At 45.1% G+C, this 23,812-nt stretch overlaps 1 protein-coding gene across 2 annotated transcripts in view; it reads right to left on the reverse strand.

Annotated features, from left to right (window-relative positions):
• Positions 1-23,812, reverse strand: part of HEG1 (heart development protein with EGF like domains 1) — a 160,336-nt gene that overhangs the window by 44,669 nt on the left and 91,855 nt on the right. Inside the window, exons 6-10 of one of the 2 annotated variants that reach the window (XM_075609900.1) lie at positions 23,231-23,289; positions 20,457-20,626; positions 18,269-18,403; positions 10,257-10,299; positions 7,988-8,025 (exon numbers count right to left, since the gene is read on the reverse strand). In XM_075609900.1, coding sequence (XP_075466015.1) covers positions 7,988-8,025; positions 10,257-10,299; positions 18,269-18,403; positions 20,457-20,626; positions 23,231-23,289 — 445 coding nt within the window. Of the gene's footprint in view, positions 1-7,987; positions 8,026-10,256; positions 10,300-18,268; positions 18,404-20,456; positions 20,627-23,230; positions 23,290-23,812 lie in introns of those variants that run through there. The other variant, XR_012802766.1, reaches the window with a different exon arrangement.

Consider the following 23,812-nt stretch of genomic DNA (forward strand, 5'->3'; position numbering starts at 1 on the left):
CCCCTCCTCTAACCCTTCCCCCCTCCTCCACCCCTTGCCCCCCTCCTCCACCCCTTGCCCCCTCCACCACCCCCCCTCCTCCCCTTCCCGCCGCCGTTCGCCTCCCCACCCCCGCCTCTGCCTTTCACCCGCTCTTACTCCGGCCGCCTCTGCCTTTCACCCACCGCCTCACAGCCGCTGCACGCACTCAACAGACACCCGCCACACTCGACACATACCTGCCGCCACACACACCTGCTGCCTCCCGCCCCTACGCACCGACATCACTGTCCCACCGCCTCACACCCTAGCAGGACCCCCACTCACAGACAGCACTCACAACCCACGCGCCACCCGCCGCCTCACACCCTAGCAGGACCCCCACTCACAGACAGCACTCACAACCCATGCGCCACCCGCCGCCTCACACCCTAGCAGGACCCACACTCACAGACAGCACTCACACCCACGCGCCACCCGCCGCCTCACACCCTAGCAGGACCCCCACTCGCAGACAGCACTCACAACCCACGCGCCACCCGCCGCCTCACACCCTAGCAGGACACACGCCTCACATTTTTACATCACTTATGGCACCAAAATATACATTGTACTGTGGTGTGGTTACAATAAACCATTTTTATACAACATCGTATTACATTTTCTTCCATCTTTCTTTTCAATATTATTATCCAACCTTTACAACAAATACTCACCTATTGTTCACAATTTATAAATAATACTACCTATTACGCATTTACATCCCGGGCAACGCCGGGTCTCTCAGCTAGTATATATATATATATCTTTATTTATATAGCACCATCGATGTACACAGCGCTTCACAGCTGTAATAAACGGGACAGAATAATATAACACGTAACGGAATAAGCGCTTCCACGTGAAAGTAACATTAGAAAAAGAGTCCCTGGGCCAAAGAGCTTACAATCTAAGTAAAAGAAACATCTTGTATGACGTGACAATGTGGTGATGATTTGGGGGTCAGTGGGAATTCTGCCTCTCTTAGCTTCTTTATCTTGCATGTTCTCCTAGAAAATCCAACATTTTCCTGCAGAATTTACTAAACAAAATCACAGAATTAGAAAAGGCGGCGGTATAGGCGGGTATGGAGTGTTTGGGCCGAAAGCCAGACTGGAATTGGCTAGGGAAATTTGTCTTGGTATAGAAATCGCTTAATTGGGAGTGGACACATTTTCCCATGACTTTGGATAGGATTGGGAGAAGAGAGATTGACCTGTAGTTTGAGACAGTGTTTTTGTCCCCACTTTTGAAGATTGGGACAACTCTGGCAGTTTTCCAGGTGCTAGGGATATGGCCTGCAGACAGGATAGAGTGATTAGGAAAGCAAGCGGTTGGCAATGGCTGAGGCACCAAGTCATAGGAACTTAGATTGCAGTAAGTCAGGTCCACAAATGGCTGCTTAGTTTTAGTTTGAGGAGCGCCTGTGTAATCTCCTCTTCGGATACTGGGCCAAATTGAAAACTGTGGGCAGTGTTTGGAGAAGTTGGGGATATTGAGGTACTCACAGAATGAGGTTCATGTATGTAGTTCGGGTTGGGTTTTGCTAATAGGGAAGTAGCACACCCCACAAAGTAATCATTGAATGCATTTGCAATGTCAGTGGGGTTTGTCAGAGTAATATCCCCCTTAGTGATATTACTTGGTTGTTGATGGTTAGGAGGCTGGAATATATTGTTGATAACCTTCCAGAAGTTAGCTGGGTTTGATGTATTTTGGTGGAGATTGTCAGAGTAATATTGTGCTTTTGCATGCCTTGTTTGCCTTGTGCACATGTTCCTCATGCATCTGTAGTGATTGAGATCCTTGGTAGTGCCAGTTGCTTTGTAGCTTTCCCACAAGGCATCCCTGAAATGGTAGAGTGCTATAAGGTCAGGTGTAACCCATGGAAGGTGGGCCCCCCGTACCCTTATTCTGCGTAGTGGAGCATGGGTATCGCAGAGTTTTAAGACCAGTGCGGATGTGCAGTGTGCTCGACCAGTGCGGATGTGCAGTGAGGTTTGCAGCAGGGAACCTGTATGATATCTGCGATAGAAAGAGAACTACACCCCAGAACTCACCAGGCGTACTAACGCCACATACTGGACATTAAGACTGTGGCAGATACATCAATGATCCGGTAGTGTGTCTGATCTGCATCTGACCTGAGTTCGTGGAAGGGGGAGTGAGATCCCGGCGGTTCCTGGTTGCAGACGCTGGTAACTGCCACTCTGTGGCTCTCTATGCCTGATTAAATCATTCATGATGTACGCATAACCTTGAAACACCTTATATATAAACACTGTTTATTACATTTTTCACGATGAGTGTTGTGCGCTTTGTTTGTTTTGTTGTTACTAGATCCTAGGGCCTTGGGCTGCCCTTATCACAGCAGCAGACGCTCATCTACATTGGTATATTTATTTACCTTATACACTTTTATCACGTGGTTGGGTGTATTTGATATAATTTTTATCACATTAAGACTTTTTTATTTAGTTAGAATTCTTGTGCGCACTTGTCTGTTTTTTCCTTTTAGGACCTCTGTCTGGAAATAATCGAGCGCAGAATCGGGGTCAGGTATTAAGTCGATTCTGTACTAAGAACAGTTGGTAACATCAGCCAGAAACTGTTGTGGGACAAAACATTAGATTGCATGCTCTGTGGGGCAGTGGTTGTGCTCAGTAAGAGCAGCGTTCCGGAATAACAGCGTGTTGCTGATGATGGGATTTGGTGAGAGCCGGGATGGGGACGCGCTGTACACAAGTTGCCCACCGGGTGTCAGTGTTGTAGCGGGAAGAGATAGAGACTTGGGGAGGCGAGAGATGGGGGAGCACATTGCATTGCAACACTGTCCAAAAGCAAAGTGAGGGTCTGGGGACAGTGAAGGACAAGGTACTGCATATATTGGGATATATCAGGAATTTGGGGATATATTAGGAATGTTGGGATATATTGGGATATATTAGGAATGTTGCGATATATTAGGAATGTTGGGATATATTGGGAATATTGGAATATATTAGGAATATTGGGATATATTAGGAATATTGGGATATATTATGAATATTGGGATATATTATGAATATTGGGATATATTAGGAATGTTGGGATATATTAGGAATATTGGGATATATTAGGAATGTTGGGATATATTAGGAATGTTGGGATATATTATGAATATTGGGATATATTATGAATATTGGGATATATTAGGAATATTGGGATATATTAGGAATGTTTGGATATATTAGAAATATTGGGATATATTAGGTATGTTTGGATATATTAGGAATATTGGGATATATTAGGAATATTGGGATATATTAGGAATATTGGGATATATTAGGTATGTTTGGATATATTAGGAATATTGGGATATATTAGGAATATTGGGATATATTAGGAATGTTGGGATATATTGGGATATATGAGGAATATTGGGATATATTATGAATATTGGGATATATTAGGAATATTGGGATATATTAGGAATATTGGGATATATTATGAATATTGGGATATATTATGAATATTGGGATATATTAGGAATGTTGGGATATATTAGGAATATTGGGATATATTGGGATATATTATGAATATTGGGATATATTATGAATATTGGGATATATTAGGAATATTGGGATATATTAGGAATGTTTGGATATATTATGAATATTGGGATATATTATGAATATTGGGATATATTATGAATATTGGGATATATTGGGATATATTATGAATATTGGGATATATTATGAATATTGGGATATATTAGGAATATTGGGATATATTAGGAATGTTTGGATATATTAGGAATATTGGGATATATTAGGAATGTTGGGATATATTATGAATATTGGGATATATTAGGAATATTGGGATATATTAGGAATGTTGGGATATATTGGGATATATGAGGAATATTGGGATATATTATGAATATTGGGATATATTATGAATATTGGGATATATTAGGAATATTGGGATATATTAGGAATGTTGGGATATATTAGGAATATTGGGATATATTAGGAATGTTGGGATATATTAGGAATATTGGCAGGAATTTGGGGATATATTAGGAAACACACCTCTTTAATTAAGCATATGGGTAGCTCCGTGGCTGATACTTTACATCTCATACATTGACTGTGGCCCCTGCAGATGCACTTACCAGGACGCCCTCCTACTGTCTCTGTACGTTCGTCCTACTTACCACTTAGATTGTAAGTTCCTCGGGTCAGGGACTCCTTTTCCTAATGTTACTTTTATGTCTGAAGCACTTATTCCCACTATGTGTTATATTATTATTACCCGTGTATTACTGCTGTGAAGCGCTATGTACTGGATGGTGCTATATAGATAAAGATATACATACTGTACATACATATACAAAGTATCTCACTAGTTTAACATTAACCCCTTTATCGTTGTTACAGTGACTGTATTACGAGGCGCTTCTCTTCTCTGCAGACACATCACACGCTGCACGTTCAGTAAGGAATGTGACACACACTCGGGGCCTTCCCCGTCTCGCTCTATGACATTGTTACGGATTTAGCCGACGCTGGCGTTTTCCTCTCGGCTGCTGCGTCCTGCCCACCCTCCTGGGATCCTGTCTGACCTTCCTCACAGCTCCCCACTCTCACTGCTTCTTATCGTTCCTTCTGGGCAGGGGCTTTTTACAAAGAAATCAACATTTTTACCCTGCTAATTACCCCTTCCTTGCGAGAGGCCTACAATGCATTGCAGAGAGATAATATAACACGCAGAGAGATAATATAACACGCAGAGAGATATAATAACACGCAGAGAGATATAATAACACGCAGAGAGATATAATAACAAGCAGAGAGATAATATAACACGCAGAGAGATAATATAACACGCAGAGAGATAATATAACAAGCAGAGAGATAATATAACACGCAGAGAGATATAATAACACGCAGAGAGATATAATAACACGCAGAGAGATAATATAACACGCAGAGATAATATAACACGCAGAGAGATATAATAACACGCAGAGAGATATAATAACACGCAGAGAGATATAATAACACGCAGAGAGATATAATAACGCGCAGAGATATAATAACACGCAGAGACATATAATAACGCGCAGAGATATAATAACACACAGAGATATAATAACACACAGAGATATAATAACACGCAGAGAGATATAATAACACACAGAGATATAATAACACACTGAGAAATATAATAACAAGCAGAGATATAATAACACACAGAGATATAATAACACACAGAGATATAATAACACGCAGAGAGATATAATAACACACAGAGATATAATAACACACTGAGAAATATAATAACACGCAGAGAGATATAATAACACACAGAGATATAATAACACGCAGAGAGATATAATAACACGCAGAGAGATATAATAACATGCAGAGAGATAAAATAACACGCAGAGAGATAATATAACACGCAGAGATATAATAACACGCAGAGATATAATAACACGCAGAGAGATATAATAACACACAGAGAGATATAATAACACGCAGAGAGATATAATAGCATGCAGAGAAATATAATAACACGCAGAGATATAATAACACACAGATATATAATAACACGCAGAGATATAATAACACGCAGAGAGATATAATAACACGCAGAGAGATATAATAACACGCAGAGAGATATAATAACACGCAGAGAAATATAATAACATGTAGAGATATAATAACACACAGATATATAATAACACGCAGAGAGATATAATAACACGCAGAGAGATAAAATAACACACAGAGATAATAACGCGCAGAGATATAATAACACGCAGATATAATAACACGCAGAGATAATAACGCGCAGAGATAGAATAACAAGCAGAGAGATATAATAACACGCAGAGATATAATAACGCGCAGAGAGATATAATAACACGCAGCGATATAATAACACGCAGAGATATAATAACACGCAGAGAGATATAATAACACGCAGAGATATAATAACGCGCAGAGATATAATAACACGCAGAGAGATATAATAAAACGCAGAGAGATAATAACACGCAGAGAGATAATAACACGCAGAGAGATAATAACACGCAGAGATATATAATAACATGCAGAGAGATATAATAACACGCAGAGAGATAGAATAACACGCAGAGAGATATAATAACACGCAAAGATATAATAACACGCAGAGATAGAATAACGCGCAGAGAGATATAATAACACGCAGAGATATAATAACGCGCAGAGAGATATAATAACACGCAGAGATAGAATAACGCGCAGAGAGATATAATAACACGCAGAGAGATATAATAACACGCAGAGATATAATAACGCGCAGAGAGATATAATAACGCGCAGAGAGAGATAATAACACGCAGAGAGATAATAACACGCAGAGAGATAATAACACGCAGAGAGATAATAACACGCAGAGATATATAATAACATGCAGAGAGATATAATAACACGCAGAGAGATAGAATAACACGCAGAGAGATATAATAACACGCAAAGATATAATAACACGCAGAGAGATATAATAACACGCAGAGATATAATAACACGCAGAGAGATATAATAACACGCAGAGAGATATAATAACACGCAGAGAGATATAATAACACGCAGAGAGATATAATAACACGCAGAGAGATATAATAACACGCAGAGAGATATAATAACACGCAGAGAGATATAATAACACGCAGAGATATAATAACACGCAGAGAGATAGAATAACGCGCAGAGATATAATAACATGCAGAGAGATATAATAACACGCAGAGAGATATAATAACGTGCAGAGATATAATAACACGCAGAGGTAAAATAACACGCAGAGAGATATAATAACGTGCAGAGAGATATAATAAAACGCAGAGAGATATAATAACACGCAGAAAGATATAATAACGCGCAGAGATATAATAACACGCAGAGAGATATAATAACACGCAGAGATATAATAACACGCAGAGAGATATAATAACGCGCAGAGAGATATAATAACACGCAGAGAGATATAATAACACGCAGAGAGATATAATAACACGCAGAGAGATATAATAACACGCAGATATATAATAACACGCAGAGAGATATAATAACACGCAGAGATATAATAACACGCAGAGAGATAATAACACGCAGAGAGATATCATAACACGCAGAGAGAGATAATAACGCGCAGAGAGATATAATAACTCGCAGAGAGATATAATAACACGCAGAGAGATAATAACGCGCAGAGATATAATAACGCGCAGAGCAATATAATAACACGCAGAGAGATATAATAACACGCAGATATATAATAACACGCAGAGAGATATAATAACACGCAGAGAGATATAATAACACGCAGAGATATGATAACACGCAGAGATATAATAACACGCAGAGATATAATAACACGCAGAGATATAATAACACGCACAGCGATATAATAACGCGCAGAGATATAATAACACGCACAGCGATATAATATCGCAATCTGCAATGCATTACCGGCCTCCACTTTTTCAAACTGATATTTTATGATTGATAAAGTGATATTTTGAAGCCCCCGTTTCTTGTGCTGCAGCGTTTCAGATAATGCAGAAAATACCGTTTTGTTTCAGGGAATGTTCAAAATGGAACAATAACTGCAAATGAATCCTTCCCTCTCGCGGGACATATTTAGCAGGTTAAAAAAATAGCAACTTTTTAACAATTTGGGCTGTTTCTAGCGAAATATTCACGGGTTCTGAAAACTGTTAGAAAGATTTCTACAAACTGCAGAGAAGCGAAACGCGACAGATTCCCCCCCCTCCCCTGCTAAAACCGGTTACCCCCCACGCTCCTCCTACAGCCACTGCTGTGTGTGTGTTATAGAGGGTGTGCTTTTGAAGGGATTTAACACCTTACAAGTTCCCCTGGCAGAGAAAGTGTTAATATTAATGCCCCCGTACACGGCCCCCGGGCTTACTTACGGTTGGAGCAGTTGAATCCTCCCAGACCGAAAGGGCATCTGCAAAACAGCCAGAAAAAGTCAGTGAGGTGAAATCCTTACAAGGGCTCTGTACCTGTGTATAACAGGGGGGGGGAGGGGGGCTGTACGTATGTTCTGTGTATAACAGGGGGGGGGGGGCTGTACGTATGTTCTGTGTATAACAGGGGGGGGGCTGTACGTATGTTCTGTGTATAACAGGGGGGAGGGGGGGGCTGTACGTATGTTCGGTGTATAACAGGGTGGGGGCTGTACGTATGTTCTGTGTATAACGGGGGGGGCTGTACGTATGTTCTGTGTATAACGGGGGGGGCTGTACGTATGTTCTGTGTATAACGGGGGGGCTGTACGTATGTTCTGTGTATAACGGGGGGGGGCTGTACGTATGTTCTGTGTGTCACGGTAGCTTATGACGATATAATGAACACCAAATATCTGGGTTGAACTGAACGAGGCTTAGATATAATAAAATATATTTATTCCTTAAAAAGATGAACACAGCAATATAGTACAATTAACAGACAAGAAGGTAACACTTACTTAGGGTTGGGGAATGGAGAAGTATCAGCTAGCAATTCTCCAGCAATCCAGTGACATTCCAGGTAGAATCAGAAGCACAACTAAAAACTGTAGGGTTGACGCAGTTTATATACCTGTGTAACCCTATTCTTAACATTGAATACAGACTATTGGTGAACAATTATCTGTATCCAATCACTAACGTGGAGACACAGATTAACCCATGCCCCCCAGCTAGTTAGCCCATGCGTACTAGGACTCTGAGGGTCTTATTTCTGTAGCCCCATAATTAAATCAGGGTCGACGATCAGTCTACCAAATGAAGTATCTGATAGGATCTTCATTGTTTGTAGGTGTAGACATAACACTTACAAACCACTACAGTTTGATGATTCTCCGCCCTCAGGTAACAATTAGAGTGGCAGAGTCTGTTGATTAGTACTTGGTTCCTAGTGTAAACAATCAGGGCAGTTAACTTTTGATCACAGTGCTTATGCTCAATCATCCGGCTGCCCTTCATGACCTATTAGCATAGCAGATGGAGTCTGCATTTTCAGAGCAGATCCAAAATACCATACATATACACTTTAATATCTGCACATATTAATAAGTTCCATTCTGGTGGGCTCAGTGGGTCGAAATTTGCCAGTTTTTAATGCCTACAGTGACTCCACATATTGGCCAAATTTCAACTCTCGGCGACCTCCAGAACTGGAGATACAGAAATGCACTTTAAAACATTAAAATACAGGATTATAATGAAACATGGGAACAGGGGAACATACATTTTCCTGACATGACAAGGTGTAAGCCACATTCCTGGACCGCAGTCCAGTTAACCCCTTGCCTCCCTGGTGAGGTCTGGGGGTGGCCATATGGGGTGCAACCCCTTTAATACCAGGCCAACCCCCTCTCCCTCTACACTGTGTATAACAGGGGGGGGGGGGGACACTGTACGTATGTTCTGTGTATTACAGGGAGGGGGGCTGTACGTATGTTCTGTGTATAACAGGGGGGGCTGTATGTATGTTCTGTGTATAACAGGGGGGAGGGGCTCTCTAAGTATGTTCTGTGTATAACGGGGGGCTGTACGTATGTTCTGTGTATTACAGGGGGGGCTGTACGTATGTTCTGTGTATAACAGGGGGGAGGGGCTCTGTAAGTATGTTCTTTGTATAACTGGGGGGGGCTGTACGTATGTTCTGTGTATTACAGGGGGGGCTCTGTAAGTATGTTCTGTGTATTACAGGGGGGGGGGGCTCTGTAAGTATGTTCTGTGTATTACAGGGGGGGCTCTGTAAGTATGTTTTGTGTATTACAGGGGGGGCTCTGTAAGTAAGTTCTGTGTATTACAGGGGGGGCTCTGTAAGTATGTTCTGTGTATTACAGGGGGGGGGGGCTCTGTAAGTATGTTCTGTGTATTACAGGGGGGGGGGCTCTGTAAGTATGTTCTGTGTATTACAGGGGGGGCTCTGTAAGTATGTTCTGTGTATTACAGGGGGGGGGGCTCTGTAAGTATGTTCTGTGTATTACAGGGGGGGGCTCTGTAAGTATGTTCTGTGTATTACAGGGGGCTCTGTAAGTATGTTCTGTGTATTACAGGGGGGCTCTGTAAGTATGTTCTGTGTATTACAGGTCCGGGGAGGGAGAGGGGGGAGAGAGGGGAGAGGGGGAGGGGGTCTGTAAGTATGTTCTGTGTATTACAGGTATGGGGGAGGGGGGGTTCCTCTCACCTCACACAAGACGCATTCTCCCGTTTGTAACCATCTTCACAGGCTGATGGGGAAATAAAAACACAGAGACTTAGAGACTGCGTGTTTATAAGCAGTGTATACATGTAACACGCACAGGCTTAGAGACTGCGTGTTTATAAGCAGTATATACATGTAACACGCGCAGGCTTAGAGACTGCGTGTTTATAAGCAGCGAATAAATGTAACACGCGCAGGCTTAGAGACTGCGTGTTTATAAGCAGTGTGCGTGTTTATAAGCAGTGTATACATGTAACACGCACAGGCTTAGAGACTGCGTGTTTATAAGCAGTGTATACATGTAACACGCGCAGGCTTAGAGACTGCGTGTTTATAAGCAGCGTGTACATGTAACATGCGCAGGCTTAGAGACTGCGTGTTTATAAGCAGTGTATACATGTAACACGCGCAGGCTTAGAGACTGCGTGTTTATAAGCAGCGAATACATGTAACACGCGCAGGCTTAGAGACTGCGTGTGTATAAGCAGACTGCGTGTTTATAAGCAGTGTATACATGTAACACGCGCAGGCTTAGAGACTGCGTGTTTATAAGCAGCGTGTACATGTAACATGCGCAGGCTTAGAGACTGCGTGTTTATAAGCAGTGTATACGTGTAACACGCGCAGGCTTAGAGACTGCGTGTCTATAAGCAGTGTATATATGTAACACACAGAGGCTTAGAGACTGCGTGTTTATAAGCAGTGTGCGTGTTTATAAGCAGTGTATACGTGTAACACGCACAGGCTTAGAAACTGCGTGTGTATAAGCAGTGTATACGTGTAACACGCGCAGGCTTAGAGACTGCGTGTGTATAAGCAGTGTATACGTGTAACACGCGCAGGCGTAGAGACTGCGTGTTTATAAGCAGTGTATACGTTTAACACGCGCAGGCGTAGAGACTGCGTGTTTATAAGCAGTGTATACGTGTAACACGCGCAGGCGTAGAGACTGCATGTTTATAAGCAGTGTATACGTGTAACACGCGCAGGCGTAGAGACTGCGTGTTTAAAAGCAATGTATACATGTAACACGCGCAGGCGTAGAGACTGCGTGTTTATAAGCAGTGTATACATGTAACACGCGCAGGCGTAGAGACTGCGTGTTTATAAGCAGTGTGCGTGTTTATAAGCAGTATATACATGTAACACACGCAGGCTTAGAGACTGCGTGTGTATAAGCAGTGTATACATGTAACACGCACAGGCTTAGAGACTGCGTGTTTATAAGCAGTGTATACATGTAACACGCGCAGGCTTAGAGACTGCGTGTTTATAAGCAGTGTGCGTGTTTATAAGCAGTGTATACATGTAACACGCGCAGGCTTAGAGACTGCGTGTTTATAAGCAGTGTGCGTGTGTATAAGCAGTGTATACATGTAACACGCGCAGGCGTAGAGACTGCGTGTTTATAAGCAGTGTGCGTGTTTATAAGCAGTGTATACGTGTAACACGCGCAGGCTTAGAGACTGCATGTTTATAAGCAGTGTGCGTGTTTATAAGCAGTGTATACGTGTAACACGCGCAGGCTTAGAGACTGCATGTTTATAAGCAGTGTGCGTGTTTATAAGCAGTGTATACGTGTAACACGCGCAGGCTTAGAGACTGCGTGTTTATAAGCAGTGTGAACGTGTAACACGCGCAGGCTTAGAGACTGCGTGTGTATAAGCAGTGTATACATGTAACACGCACAGGCTTAGAGACTGCGTGTTTATAAGCAGTGTATACATGTAACACGCACAGGCTTAGAGACTGCGTGTTTATAAGCAGTGTATACATGTAACACGCACAGGCTTAGAGACTGCGTGTTTATAAGCAGTGTATACATGTAACACGCACAGGCTTAGAGACTGCGTGTTTATAAGCAGTGTATACATGTAACACGCGCAGGCTTAGAGACTGCGTGTTTATAAGCAGTGTATACATGTAACACGCACAGGGACATGATTACACATTGCAACGGTATCAGAAAGAAGCAGCTGCAGTTGTTGAGATGCTGGCCTTTTCAGTGGGAGCATCCAAATTGTGTCCCAGCTCTGGGAAAGTCCCTTTACCCACTGTGCCTCATGCACCAAAATCAGATTGTGTGCTCTTAGGGATACTGACTTGTGCATATAAGTGTACAGCAGTGAGCACAATGTCTGCGCAATGGAAGAATACATTGGGACGTACTGTATGTTCTAAGCAACGCAAACGGATTTTATTTATGCAAAATTGGTGCGGGGAAATTTAATTTTCAATTGTGTATGTGTGCACGCCTGTGTGTGTGTGTGCCTGTGTGCGCCTGTGTGTGCACACCTGTGTGTGTATGTGTGCCTCTGTGCACGCCTGTGTGTGCCAGTGTGTGTGTGTGCGCGCACGTCTGTGCGCGTGCGCTTGCGTGTGTACACACCTGTGTATGTGTGTGCGCACGCCTATGTGTGTGTGTGCGCCTGTGTGTGTGTGCGCCTGTGTGCGTTCGCGCACCTGTGTGTGTGTGTGTGCGCCTGTGTGCGTTCGCGCGCCAGTGTGTGTGTGCACCTATGTGTTTGTATGCCTGTGCATGCACGCGCCCGTGTGCCCGCCGTGGTACTATTCTGAGACTTTGCGCCCGCTCGGACGCGCAGGAATCTGCTCGTGTACAAATATAAATGGGATGTACAAAAAAAGAATGTTTCTATGCACCAAAAAATAGCAGAAAGTCCAAACCCTCCACCAGCTTCATTCTGCGCTTCGTACCCACACACGCAGCTAGTTACCGCGGCGCGCATGTTTCAGGACATACAGTAGGTCAAATAAATGTATTACGTTTTCACAGTATGGCTATTATGAATAATATGACACCAATAATTGATATTTACTAATACTAGTTGTAAATGAAAAAATACTTATTCTGTTTTAATTTAAATTCTATCAATCAGGTATTCAACATTCAACATGACCCGATGTGTCAAAAATAACGTCGACAAATTCTCCGTCTTCATGCACACGGCGCACATGTAAATTCTGCATCTTCATGCACACGCGCACATGTAAATTCTGTGTCTTCGTGCACACGCGCACATGTAAATTCTGTGTCTTCATGCACACGCGCACATGTAAATTCTGCGTCTTCATGCACACGGCGCACATGTAAATTCTGTGTCTTCATGCACACGGCGCACATGTAAATTCTGTGTCTTCATGCACATGGCGCACATGTAAATTCTGCGTCTTCATGCACACGGCGCACATGTAAATTCTGCGTCTTCGTGCACACGCGCACATGTAAATTCTGCGTCTTCGTGCACACGCGCACATGTAAATTCTGTGTCTTCGTGCACACGCGCACATGTAAATTCTGCGTCTTCATGCACACGTGCACATGTAAATTCTGTGTCTTCATGCACACTCGCACATGTAAATTCTGTGTCTTCATGCACACGCGCACATGTAATTTCTGCGTCTTCATGCACACGCGCACATGTAAATTCTGTGTCTTCATGCACACGCGCACATGTAAATTCTGTGTCTTCATGCACACGCGCACATGTAAATTCTGTGTCTTCATGCACACGCGCACATGTAAATTCTGTGTCTTCATGCACACACACGCACATGTAAATTCTGTGTCTTCATGCACACGCGCACATGTAAATTCTGTGTCTTCATGCACACACGCGCACATGTAAATTCTGTGTCTTCATGCACACACGCGCACATGTAAATTCTGTGTCTTCATGCACACGCGCACATGTAAATTCTGTGTCTTCATGCACACGCGCACATGTAAATTCTGTGTCTTCATGCACACGCGCACATGTAAATTCTGTGTCTTCATGCACACGCGCACATGTAAATTCTGTGTCTTCATGCACACACACGCACATGTAAATTCTGTGTCTTCATGCACACGCGCACATGTAAATTCTGTGTCTTCATGCACACGCGCACATGTAAATTCTGTGTCTTCATGCACACACGCGCACATGTAAATTCTGTGTCTTCATGCACACGGCGCACATGTAATTTCTGCGTCTTCATGCACACGCGCACATGTAAATTCTGTGTCTTCATGCACACGCGCACATGTAAATTCTGTGTCTTCATGCACACGCGCACATGTAAATTCTGTGTCTTCATGCACACGCGCACATGTAAATTCTGTGTCTTCATGCACACACACGCACATGTAAATTCTGTGTCTTCCTGCACACGCGCACATGTAAATTCTGTGTCTTCATGCACACACGCGCACATGTAAATTCTGCGTCTTCATGCACACGGCGCACATGTAATTTCTGCGTCTTCATGCACACGCGCACATGTAAATTCTGTGTCTTCATGCACACGCGCACATGTAAATTCTGTGTCTTCATGCACACGCGCACATGTAAATTCTGTGTCTTCATGCACACGCGCACATGTAAATTCTGTGTCTTCATGCACACACACGCACATGTAAATTCTGCATCTTCATGCACACACACGCACATGTAAATTCTGCGTCTTCATGCACACGCGCACATGTAAATTCTGTGTCTTCATGCACACGCGCACATGTAAATTCTGCGTCTTCATGCACACGCGTACATGTAAATTCTGCGTCTTCATGCACACTAGCACATGTAAATTCTGCGTCTTCATGCACACGCGCACATGTAAATTCTGCGTCTTCATGCACACGCGCACATGTAATTTCTGCGTCTTCATGCACACGCGCACATGTAAATGCTGCGTTTTCATGCACACGGCGCACATGTAAATTCTGTGTCTTCATGCACATGCGCACATGTAAATTCTGCGTCTTCATGCACACGGCGCACATGTAAATTCTGTGTCTTCATGCACACGGCGCACATGTAATTTCTGCGTCTTCATGCACACGCGCACATGTAAATTCTGTGTCTTCATGCACACGCGCACATGTAAATTCTGTGTCTTCATGCACACGGCGCACATGTAAATTTTGCGTCTTCATGCACACGCGCACATGTAAATTCTGTGTCTTCATGCACACGCACACATGTAAATTCTGTGTCTTCATGCACACGCGCACATGTAAATTCTGCGTCTTCATGCACACGCGCACATGTAAATTCTGCGTCTTCATGCACACGCGCACATGTAAATTCTGTGTCTTCATGCACACGCGCACATGTAAATTCTGCGTCTTCATGCACACGCGCACATGTAATTTCTGCGTCTTCATGCACACGCGCACATGTAAATGCTGCGTTTTCATGCACACGGCGCACATGTAAATTCTGTGTCTTCATGCACACGCGCACATGTAAATTCTGCGTCTTCATGCACACGCGCACATGTAAATTCTGTGTCTTCATGCACACGCGCACATGTAAATTCTGTGTCTTCATGCACACGCGCACATGTAAATGCTGCGTCTTCATGCACACGGCGCACATGTAAATTCTGTGTCTTCATGCACACGCGCACATGTAAATTCTGCGTCTTCATGCACACACACGCACATGTAAATTCTGTGTCTTCATGCACACGCGCACATGTAAATGCTGCGTTTTCATGCACACGGCGCACATGTAAATTCTGTGTCTTCATGCACACGGCGCACATGTAATTTCTGCGTCTTCATGCACACGCGCACATGTAAATTCTGTGTCTTCATGCACACGCGCACATGTAAATTCTGTGTCTTCATGCACACGGCGCACATGTAAATTCTGTGTCTTCATGCACACGCGCACATGTAAATTCTGTGTCTTCATGCACACGCGCACATGTAAATTCTGTGTCTTCATGTACACGCGCACATGTAAATTCTGTGTCTTCATGCACACGCGCACATGTAAATTCTGTGTCTTCATACACACGCGCACATGTAAATTCTGCGTCTTCATGCACACGCGCACATGTAAATTCTGCGTCTTCATGCACACGGCGCACATGTAAATTCTGTGTCTTCATGCACACGGCGCACATGTAATTTCTGCGTCTTCATGCACACGCGCACATGTAAATTCTGTGTCTTCATGCACACGCGCACATGTAAATTCTGTGTCTTCATGCACACGGCGCACATGTAAATTCTGCGTCTTCATGCACACGCGCACATGTAAATTCTGTGTCTTCATGCACACGCGCACATGTAAATTCTGTGTCTTCATGCACACGGCGCACATGTAAATGCTGCGTTTTCATGCACACGGCGCACATGTAAATTCTGTGTCTTCGTGCACACGCGCACATGTAAATTCTGCGTCTTCGTGCACACGCGCACATGTAAATTCTGCGTCTTCGTGCACACGCGCACATGTAAATTCTGTATCTTCATGCACACGCGCACATGTAAATTCTGTGTCTTCATGAACACGCACACATGTAAATTCTGTGTCTTCATGCACACACGCACATGTAAATTCTGTGTCTTCATGCACACGCGCACATGTAAATTCTGCGTCTTCATGCACACGCGCACATGTAAATTCTGCGTCTTCATGCACACACGCACATGTAAATTCTGTGTCTTCATGCACACGCGCACATGTAAATTCTGTGTCTTCATGCACACGCGCACATGTAAATTCTGTGTCTTCATGCACACGCGCACATGTAAATTCTGTGTCTTCATGCACACGCGCACATGTAAATTCTGTGTCTTCATGCACACACACGCACATGTAAATTCTGTGTCTTCATGCACACGCGCACATGTAAATTCTGTGTCTTCATGCACACACGCACACATGTAAATTCTGTGTCTTCATGCACACGCGCACATGTAAATTCTGTGTCTTCATGCACACGCGCACATGTAAATTCTGTGTCTTCATGCACACGCGCACATGTAAATTCTGTGTCTTCATGCACACGCGCACATGTAAATTCTGTGTCTTCATGCACACGCGCACATGTAAATTCTGTGTCTTCATGCACACACACGCACATGTAAATTCTGTGTCTTCATGCACACGCGCACATGTAAATTCTGTGTCTTCATGCACACACACGCACATGTAAATTCTGCGTCTTCATGCACACGCGCACATGTAAATTCTGTGTCTTCATGCACACACACGCACATGTAAATTCTGTGTCTTCATGCACACGCGCACATGTAAATTCTGTGTCTTCATGCACACGCGCACATGTAAATTCTGTGTCTTCATGCACACACGCACACATGTAAATTCTGTGTCTTCATGCACACGCGCACATGTAAATTCTGTGTCTTCATGCACACGCGCACATGTAAATTCTGTGTCTTCATGCACACGCGCACATGTAAATTCTGTGTCTTCATGCACACGCGCACATGTAAATTCTGTGTCTTCATGCACACACGCACACATGTAAATTCTGTGTCTTCATGCACACGCGCACATGTAAATTCTGTGTCTTCATGCACACGCGCACATGTAAATTCTGTGTCTTCATGCACACGCGCACATGTAAATTCTGTGTCTTCATGCACACGCGCACATGTAAATTCTGTGTCTTCATGCACACGCGCACATGTAAATTCTGTGTCTTCATGCACACGGCGCACATGTAATTTCTGCGTCTTCATGCACACGCGCACATGTAAATTCTGTGTCTTCATGCACACGCGCACATGTAAATTATGTATCTTCATGCACACGCGCACATGTAAATTTTGTGTCTTCATACACACGCGCACATGTAAATTCTGTGTCTTCATGCACACGGCGCACATGTAATGAAGGTTTCTATTACTTTTTAGCACTGTCATTTTGAGGATCAGAAAAAATGAAAATAACATCTTAATACAGGTCCCCATTGTGTATTCATTTATAACATGTTTTCCCAGGAGTAATACAGTGAGATTTACCTCTCGTGTTCACGTATGTCCGGGGCACAGAGGAGTTATGGTGACAGATACATGGTTACAAATACATAGTTACATTAAGTGAGCAGGGTTATACATTATATTTAAAGAGTGTATTACTAGGGCCAGCTTAGAGCTACAGATACACTACAGGGGATTCCACTCCAGAGGTGGCTGCATACATATCTGTAGGCCTGTGTCCGGCGCTCACCTCGGCACGAGTGGTCCATGGTGTTGTATTTGAAGTAGGCAGGCTTGCACTGGCACAGCGCAATGCCGGTCAGGTCCGCACACTCGGCTGTGTCTTTATCACACCCGGGGGGTTTCACATTGCACAGACTCACAGCTGGAAACAGGAAGACACAGTGAGGGTCAGGGATTTATAACATGTGCTGCTGGGAGACAAGGGCTCAGTACAGAAGCACATCGCCAAAAGAGAGAAGAAACGCTGTCCGGGCCTGGTCACCCTGTGTCTGCAGTGATTGTCCGACAATATGCTGTTATTCCTGTGCCGCCTGACTCCCGGCATGTGATGGGACCCGGGCCGTGTGGCTGGAACCTCAGGGGTTAGGGAGTGATATTCATGGAGGGGGCAACAACTATTCAATTGTAAGAAAATGTAAATAATAAAACATGTACAGTCATGTGAAAAAGAAAGTACGCCCTCTGTGAATTCTGTGGTTTTACATATCAGGAGATAATAACAATCATCTGTTCCTTAGCAGGTCTAAAAATTAGGTAAATACAACCTCACATGAACAACAACACATGACATATTACACTGTGTGTGTGTGTGTGTGTGTGTGTGTACACATGACATATTACACCATGTCATGATTTATTTAACAAAAATAAAGCCAAAATGGAGAAGCCATGTGTGAAAAATGAAGTACACCTTATGATTCAATAACTTGTAGAACCACCTTTAGCAGCAATAACTTGGAGTAATCGTTTTCTGTATAACTTCATCAGTCTCTCACATCGTTGTTGAGGGATTTTGTCCCACTCTTCTTTACAACGTTGCTTCAGTTCATTGAGGTTTGCGGGCATTTCTTTATGCACAGCTCTCTTAAGGTCCAGCCACAGCATTTCAACCGGGTTGAGGTCTGGACTTTGACTGGGCCATTGCAACACCTTGATTCTTTTCTTTTTCAGCCATTCTGTTGTAGATTTGCTGGTGTGCTTGGGATCATTGTCCTGTTGCATGACCCAATTTCGGCCAAGCTTTAGCTGTTGGACAGATGGCCCCACATTTGACTCTAGAATACTTTGGTATACAGAGGAGTTCATGGTCGACTCAATGACTGCAAGGTTCCCAGGTCCTGTGGCTGCAAAACAAGCCCAAATCATCACCCCTCCATCACCGTGCTTGACAGTTGGTATGAGGTGTTTGTGCCGATATGCTGTGTTTGGTTTTCGCCAAACGTGGCGCTGTGCATTATGGCCAAACATCTCTACTTTGGTCTCGTCTGTCCAAAGGACATTGTTCCAGAAGTCTTGTGGTTTGTTCAGATGCAACTTTGCAAACCTAAGCCGTGCTGCCATGTTCTTTTTAGAGAGAAGAGGCTTTCTCCTGGCAACCCTTCCAAACAAACCATACTTGTTCAGTCTTTTTCTAATTGTACTGTCATGAACTTTAACATTTAACATGCTAACTGAGGCCTGTAGAGTCTGAGATGTAACTCTTGGGTTTTTTGCAATTTCTCTGAGCATTGCACGGTCTGACCTTGGGGTGAATTTGCTGGGACGTCCACTCCTGGGAAGATTGGCAACTGTCTTGAATGTTTTCCACTTTTGAATAATCTTTCTCACTGTAGAATGATGGACTTTACATTGTTTGGAAATTGCCTTATAACCCTTCCCAGATTGATGGGCAGCAACAATTGCTTCTCTAAGTTCATTGCTGATGTCTTTCCTCCTTGGCATTGTGTTAACACACACCTGAATGCTCCAGACCAGCAAACTGCTAAAACGTCGGCTTTTATAGAGGTGGTCACACTTCCTGATGATCAATTAATCAAGGGCATTTAATGAGCAGCACCTGTCTGCTACTTAGCATTTTAATTCCTATGGAAGCAGTAAGGGTGTCCTTAGTTTTTCACACATGGCTTCTCCATTTTGGCTTTATTTTTGTTAAATAAATCATGACACTGTGTAATATGTCATGTGTTGTTGTTCAGCTGAGGTTGTATTTACCTAATTTTAAGACCTGCTAAGGAACAGATGATTGTTATTATGTCCTGATATGTAAAACCACAGAATTCACAGATGGTGTACTTTCTTTTTCACATGACTGTATGTATGTATATATATATAATTTGGAATAATTTGGAATAACCCAGCCCCTGGGGGTACTCCCTGTGCTAACGCTTGCGTCCCCTCCCCACGATGCACAGTACCTTTGTAGTACAGCTGAGGGTGCAGGATCAGCTGGCAGCCGGGGGAGATTGCCGGGGACGATTTGCAGGAACGCATGTAGCTCTGTAAACTGTACAGAATGTCGTAGGCAGTCACGTTGGAAGCCAAAGAGAAAATGTTCTGAACCGAGACGATGATGTGATTGGAGTCCCTGAAAATGAACATTATCTGAGGCTGAGGCCGGTATGATATGCTATTCCTCGTGTCTCCCCTCTACTACTTCTAGATTGTAAGCTCTTTGGGGTAGGAACCTTTTTCCCATTGTCTCAGTTTGTCTTAACATGTATGTACTATTTTATCATACAATGGTACAGTCCCCCCTCCCACATTGTACTGCGCTGAGGAATATATAACAGGAGACAGGGGGTGCCCAATGCTACATCCCATTGACAAAACATATATAGTAAAAAGTATAAAGTAAAATACTTCAATAATAATAATAATAATAAATACTTGGTTATTTAGTTAACCCTTTGGCCAAAGCGTCATAAGCCTGCGTACCAACGCCAAGGTATAACCAAATGAATGCAGGTCCTACACTACTAGTGTTACCCCTTCCCTTTACCTCTGTAAGAGGGGAAGAACCATCTATTATTATTATTGAAGTATTTTACTTTATACTTTTTACCATATATGTTTTGTTAATGGGATGTAGCATTGGGCGCCCTGTCTCTTGTTATATACATTGCCTCGCTCAGTAGCTCTCTTGTTGACATAAATATACTGTATATTCATGATGTGGGGGGTGGGGGAGTTAGCTGAGGAATATGTTGGTGCCTTAGAAATAAAGTATAATAATAATGATATCATTCTATTTATTCAGTGCCTTTTATCCCCAAAGCACTTTCTGTTTACAGTTCATACACCGCCGTGCAGCCGCGCCCGGGGTGGGATGCTGGAAAGTGCATTTCTCTGGTTTGTACAATACAGCAGCTTCCAGAGAAAGAACAATGATATTATTATTAATTAGACATAGAGGGGTCACACAGGGAGTGACTGAGACTGGGGTCCCCTAATTACAGCGGGGGTCCCGGGACATAGAGGGGTCACACAGGGAGTGACTGAGACTGGGGTCCCCTAATTACAGCGGGGGTCCCGGGACATAGAGGGGTCACACAGGGAGTGACTGAGACTGGGGTCCCCTAATTACAGCGGGGGTCCCGGGACATAGAGGGGTCACACAGGGAGTGACTGAGACCGGGGTCCCCTAATTACAGCGGGGTCCCGGGACATAGAGGGGTCACACAGGGAGTGACTGAGACCGGGGTCCCCTAATTACAGCGGGGGTCCCGGGACATAGAGGGGTCACACAGGGAGTGACTGAGACGGGGGTCCCCTAATTACAGCGGAGGTCCCGGGACATAGAGGGGTCACACAGGGAGTGACTGAGATCGGGGTCCCCTAATTACAGCGGGGGTCCCGGGACATAGAGGGGTCACACAGGGAGTGACTGAGACCGGGGTCCCCTAATTACAGCGGGGGTCCCGGGACATAGAGGGGTCACACAGGGAGTGACTGAGACTGGGGTCCCCTAATTACAGCGGGAGTCCCGGGAAATAGAGGGGTCACACAGGGAGTGACTGAGACCGGGGTCCCCTAATTACAGCGGGGGTCCCGGGACATAGAGGGGTCACACAGGGAGTGACTGAGACCGGGGTCCCCTAATTACAGCGGGGGTCCCGGGACATAGAGGGGTCACACAGGGAGTGACTGAGACTGGGGTCCCCTAATTACAGCGGGGGTCCCGGGACATAGAGGGGTCACACAGGGAGTGACTGAGACTGGGGTCCCCTAATTACAGCGTGGGTCCCGGGACATAGAGGGGTCACACAGGGAGTGACTGAGACTGGGGTCCCCTAATTACAGGGCGTGTGTTCCAGTCTCCAGACTAACATACTAAGCACCGCACCTTCTTCTTGTATGTGTAATGCAGGAGGCACAGGGGAGCGCGCAGGGGAGCGCAGGGAGGTACAGTGAGGCACAGGGGAGCGCAGGGGAGCGCAGGGGAGCGCAGGGAGGTACAGTGAGGCACAGGGGAGCGCAGGGAGGTACCGGGAGGCACAGGGGAGCGCAGGGAGGCACCGGGAGGCACAGGGGAGCGCAGGGAGGCACCGGGAGGCACAGGGGAGCGCAGGGAGGCACAGGGGAGTGCCGGGAGGTACCGGGAGGCACAGGGGAGCGCAGGGAGGCACCGGGAGGCACAGGGGAGCGCAGGGAGGCACAGGGGAGCGCAGGGAGGCACAGGGGAGTGCCGGGAGGTACCGGGAGGCACAGGGGAGCGCAGGGAGGCACCGGGAGGCACAGGGGAGCGCAGGGAGGCACCGGGAGGCACAGGGGAGCGCAGGGAGGCACCGGGAGGCACAGGGGAGCGCAGGGAGGTACAGGGGAGCGCAGGGAGGTACAGGGGAGCGCAGGGAGGCACCGGGAGGCACAGGGGAGCGCAGGGAGGCACCGGGAGGCACAGGGGAGCGCAGGGAGGCACCGGGAGGCACAGGGGAGCGCGGGGAGGTACAGGGGAGCGCAGGGAGGTACAGGGGAGAGCAGGGGGGCACAGGGGAGAGCAGGGGGGCACAGGGGAGAGCAGGGGGGCACAGGGGAGAGCAGGGGGGCACAGGGGAGAGCAGGGGGACACAGGGGAGAGCAGGGGGGCACAGGGGAGAGCAGGGGGGCACAGGGGAGAGCAGGGGGGCACAGGGGAGAGCAGGGGGGCACAGGGGAGAGCAGGGGTGCAGGTTCAGCCGAGGTCTCATCCTACCTTGTATCTGTCACCGCTGACTGAAAATAGCCATTTATTGTGAACAGGGACATGTTCAGCTGCAGAATAAAGAGAAATAAAGGTACAAGTTACACAGCATTGTGTAGGAGAGAGCGCAATGCCCTCTAGTGAGTGAGAGTGCACTTACAGTGAGTGAGAGTGCCTCTAGGGAGTGAGAGTGCACTTACAGTGAGTGAGAGTGCCTCTAGTGAGTGAGAGTGCCCTCCAGTGAGTGAGACTGCACCTACAGTGAGTGAGAGTGCCCTCCAGTGAGTGATACTGTGTCTACAGTGAGTGAGACTGTCCTCGTGAGTGAGACTGTGCCTACAGTGAGTGAGACTGCCCTCCAGTGTGTGAGACTGCCCTCCAGTGAGTGAGACTGCCCTCCAGCGAGTGAGACTGCCCTCCAGTGAGTGAGACTGCCCTCTTATGATTGTTCCCTCAGTTATTGCATGACAGTCAATCTAGTGAGTGAGATCAAGCCTTCAATGAGACTGACTTCTAGTGAGTGAGACTGCCCACCAGTGAAAGCGCACTCCAGTGAGTGAGACCACTTTCTAATGATTGACTGTCATGCAATGA

The sequence above is a fragment of the Ascaphus truei genome, chromosome 7 (assembly GCF_040206685.1).
Source record: "Ascaphus truei isolate aAscTru1 chromosome 7, aAscTru1.hap1, whole genome shotgun sequence".
NCBI lineage: Eukaryota > Metazoa > Chordata > Amphibia > Anura > Ascaphidae > Ascaphus > Ascaphus truei.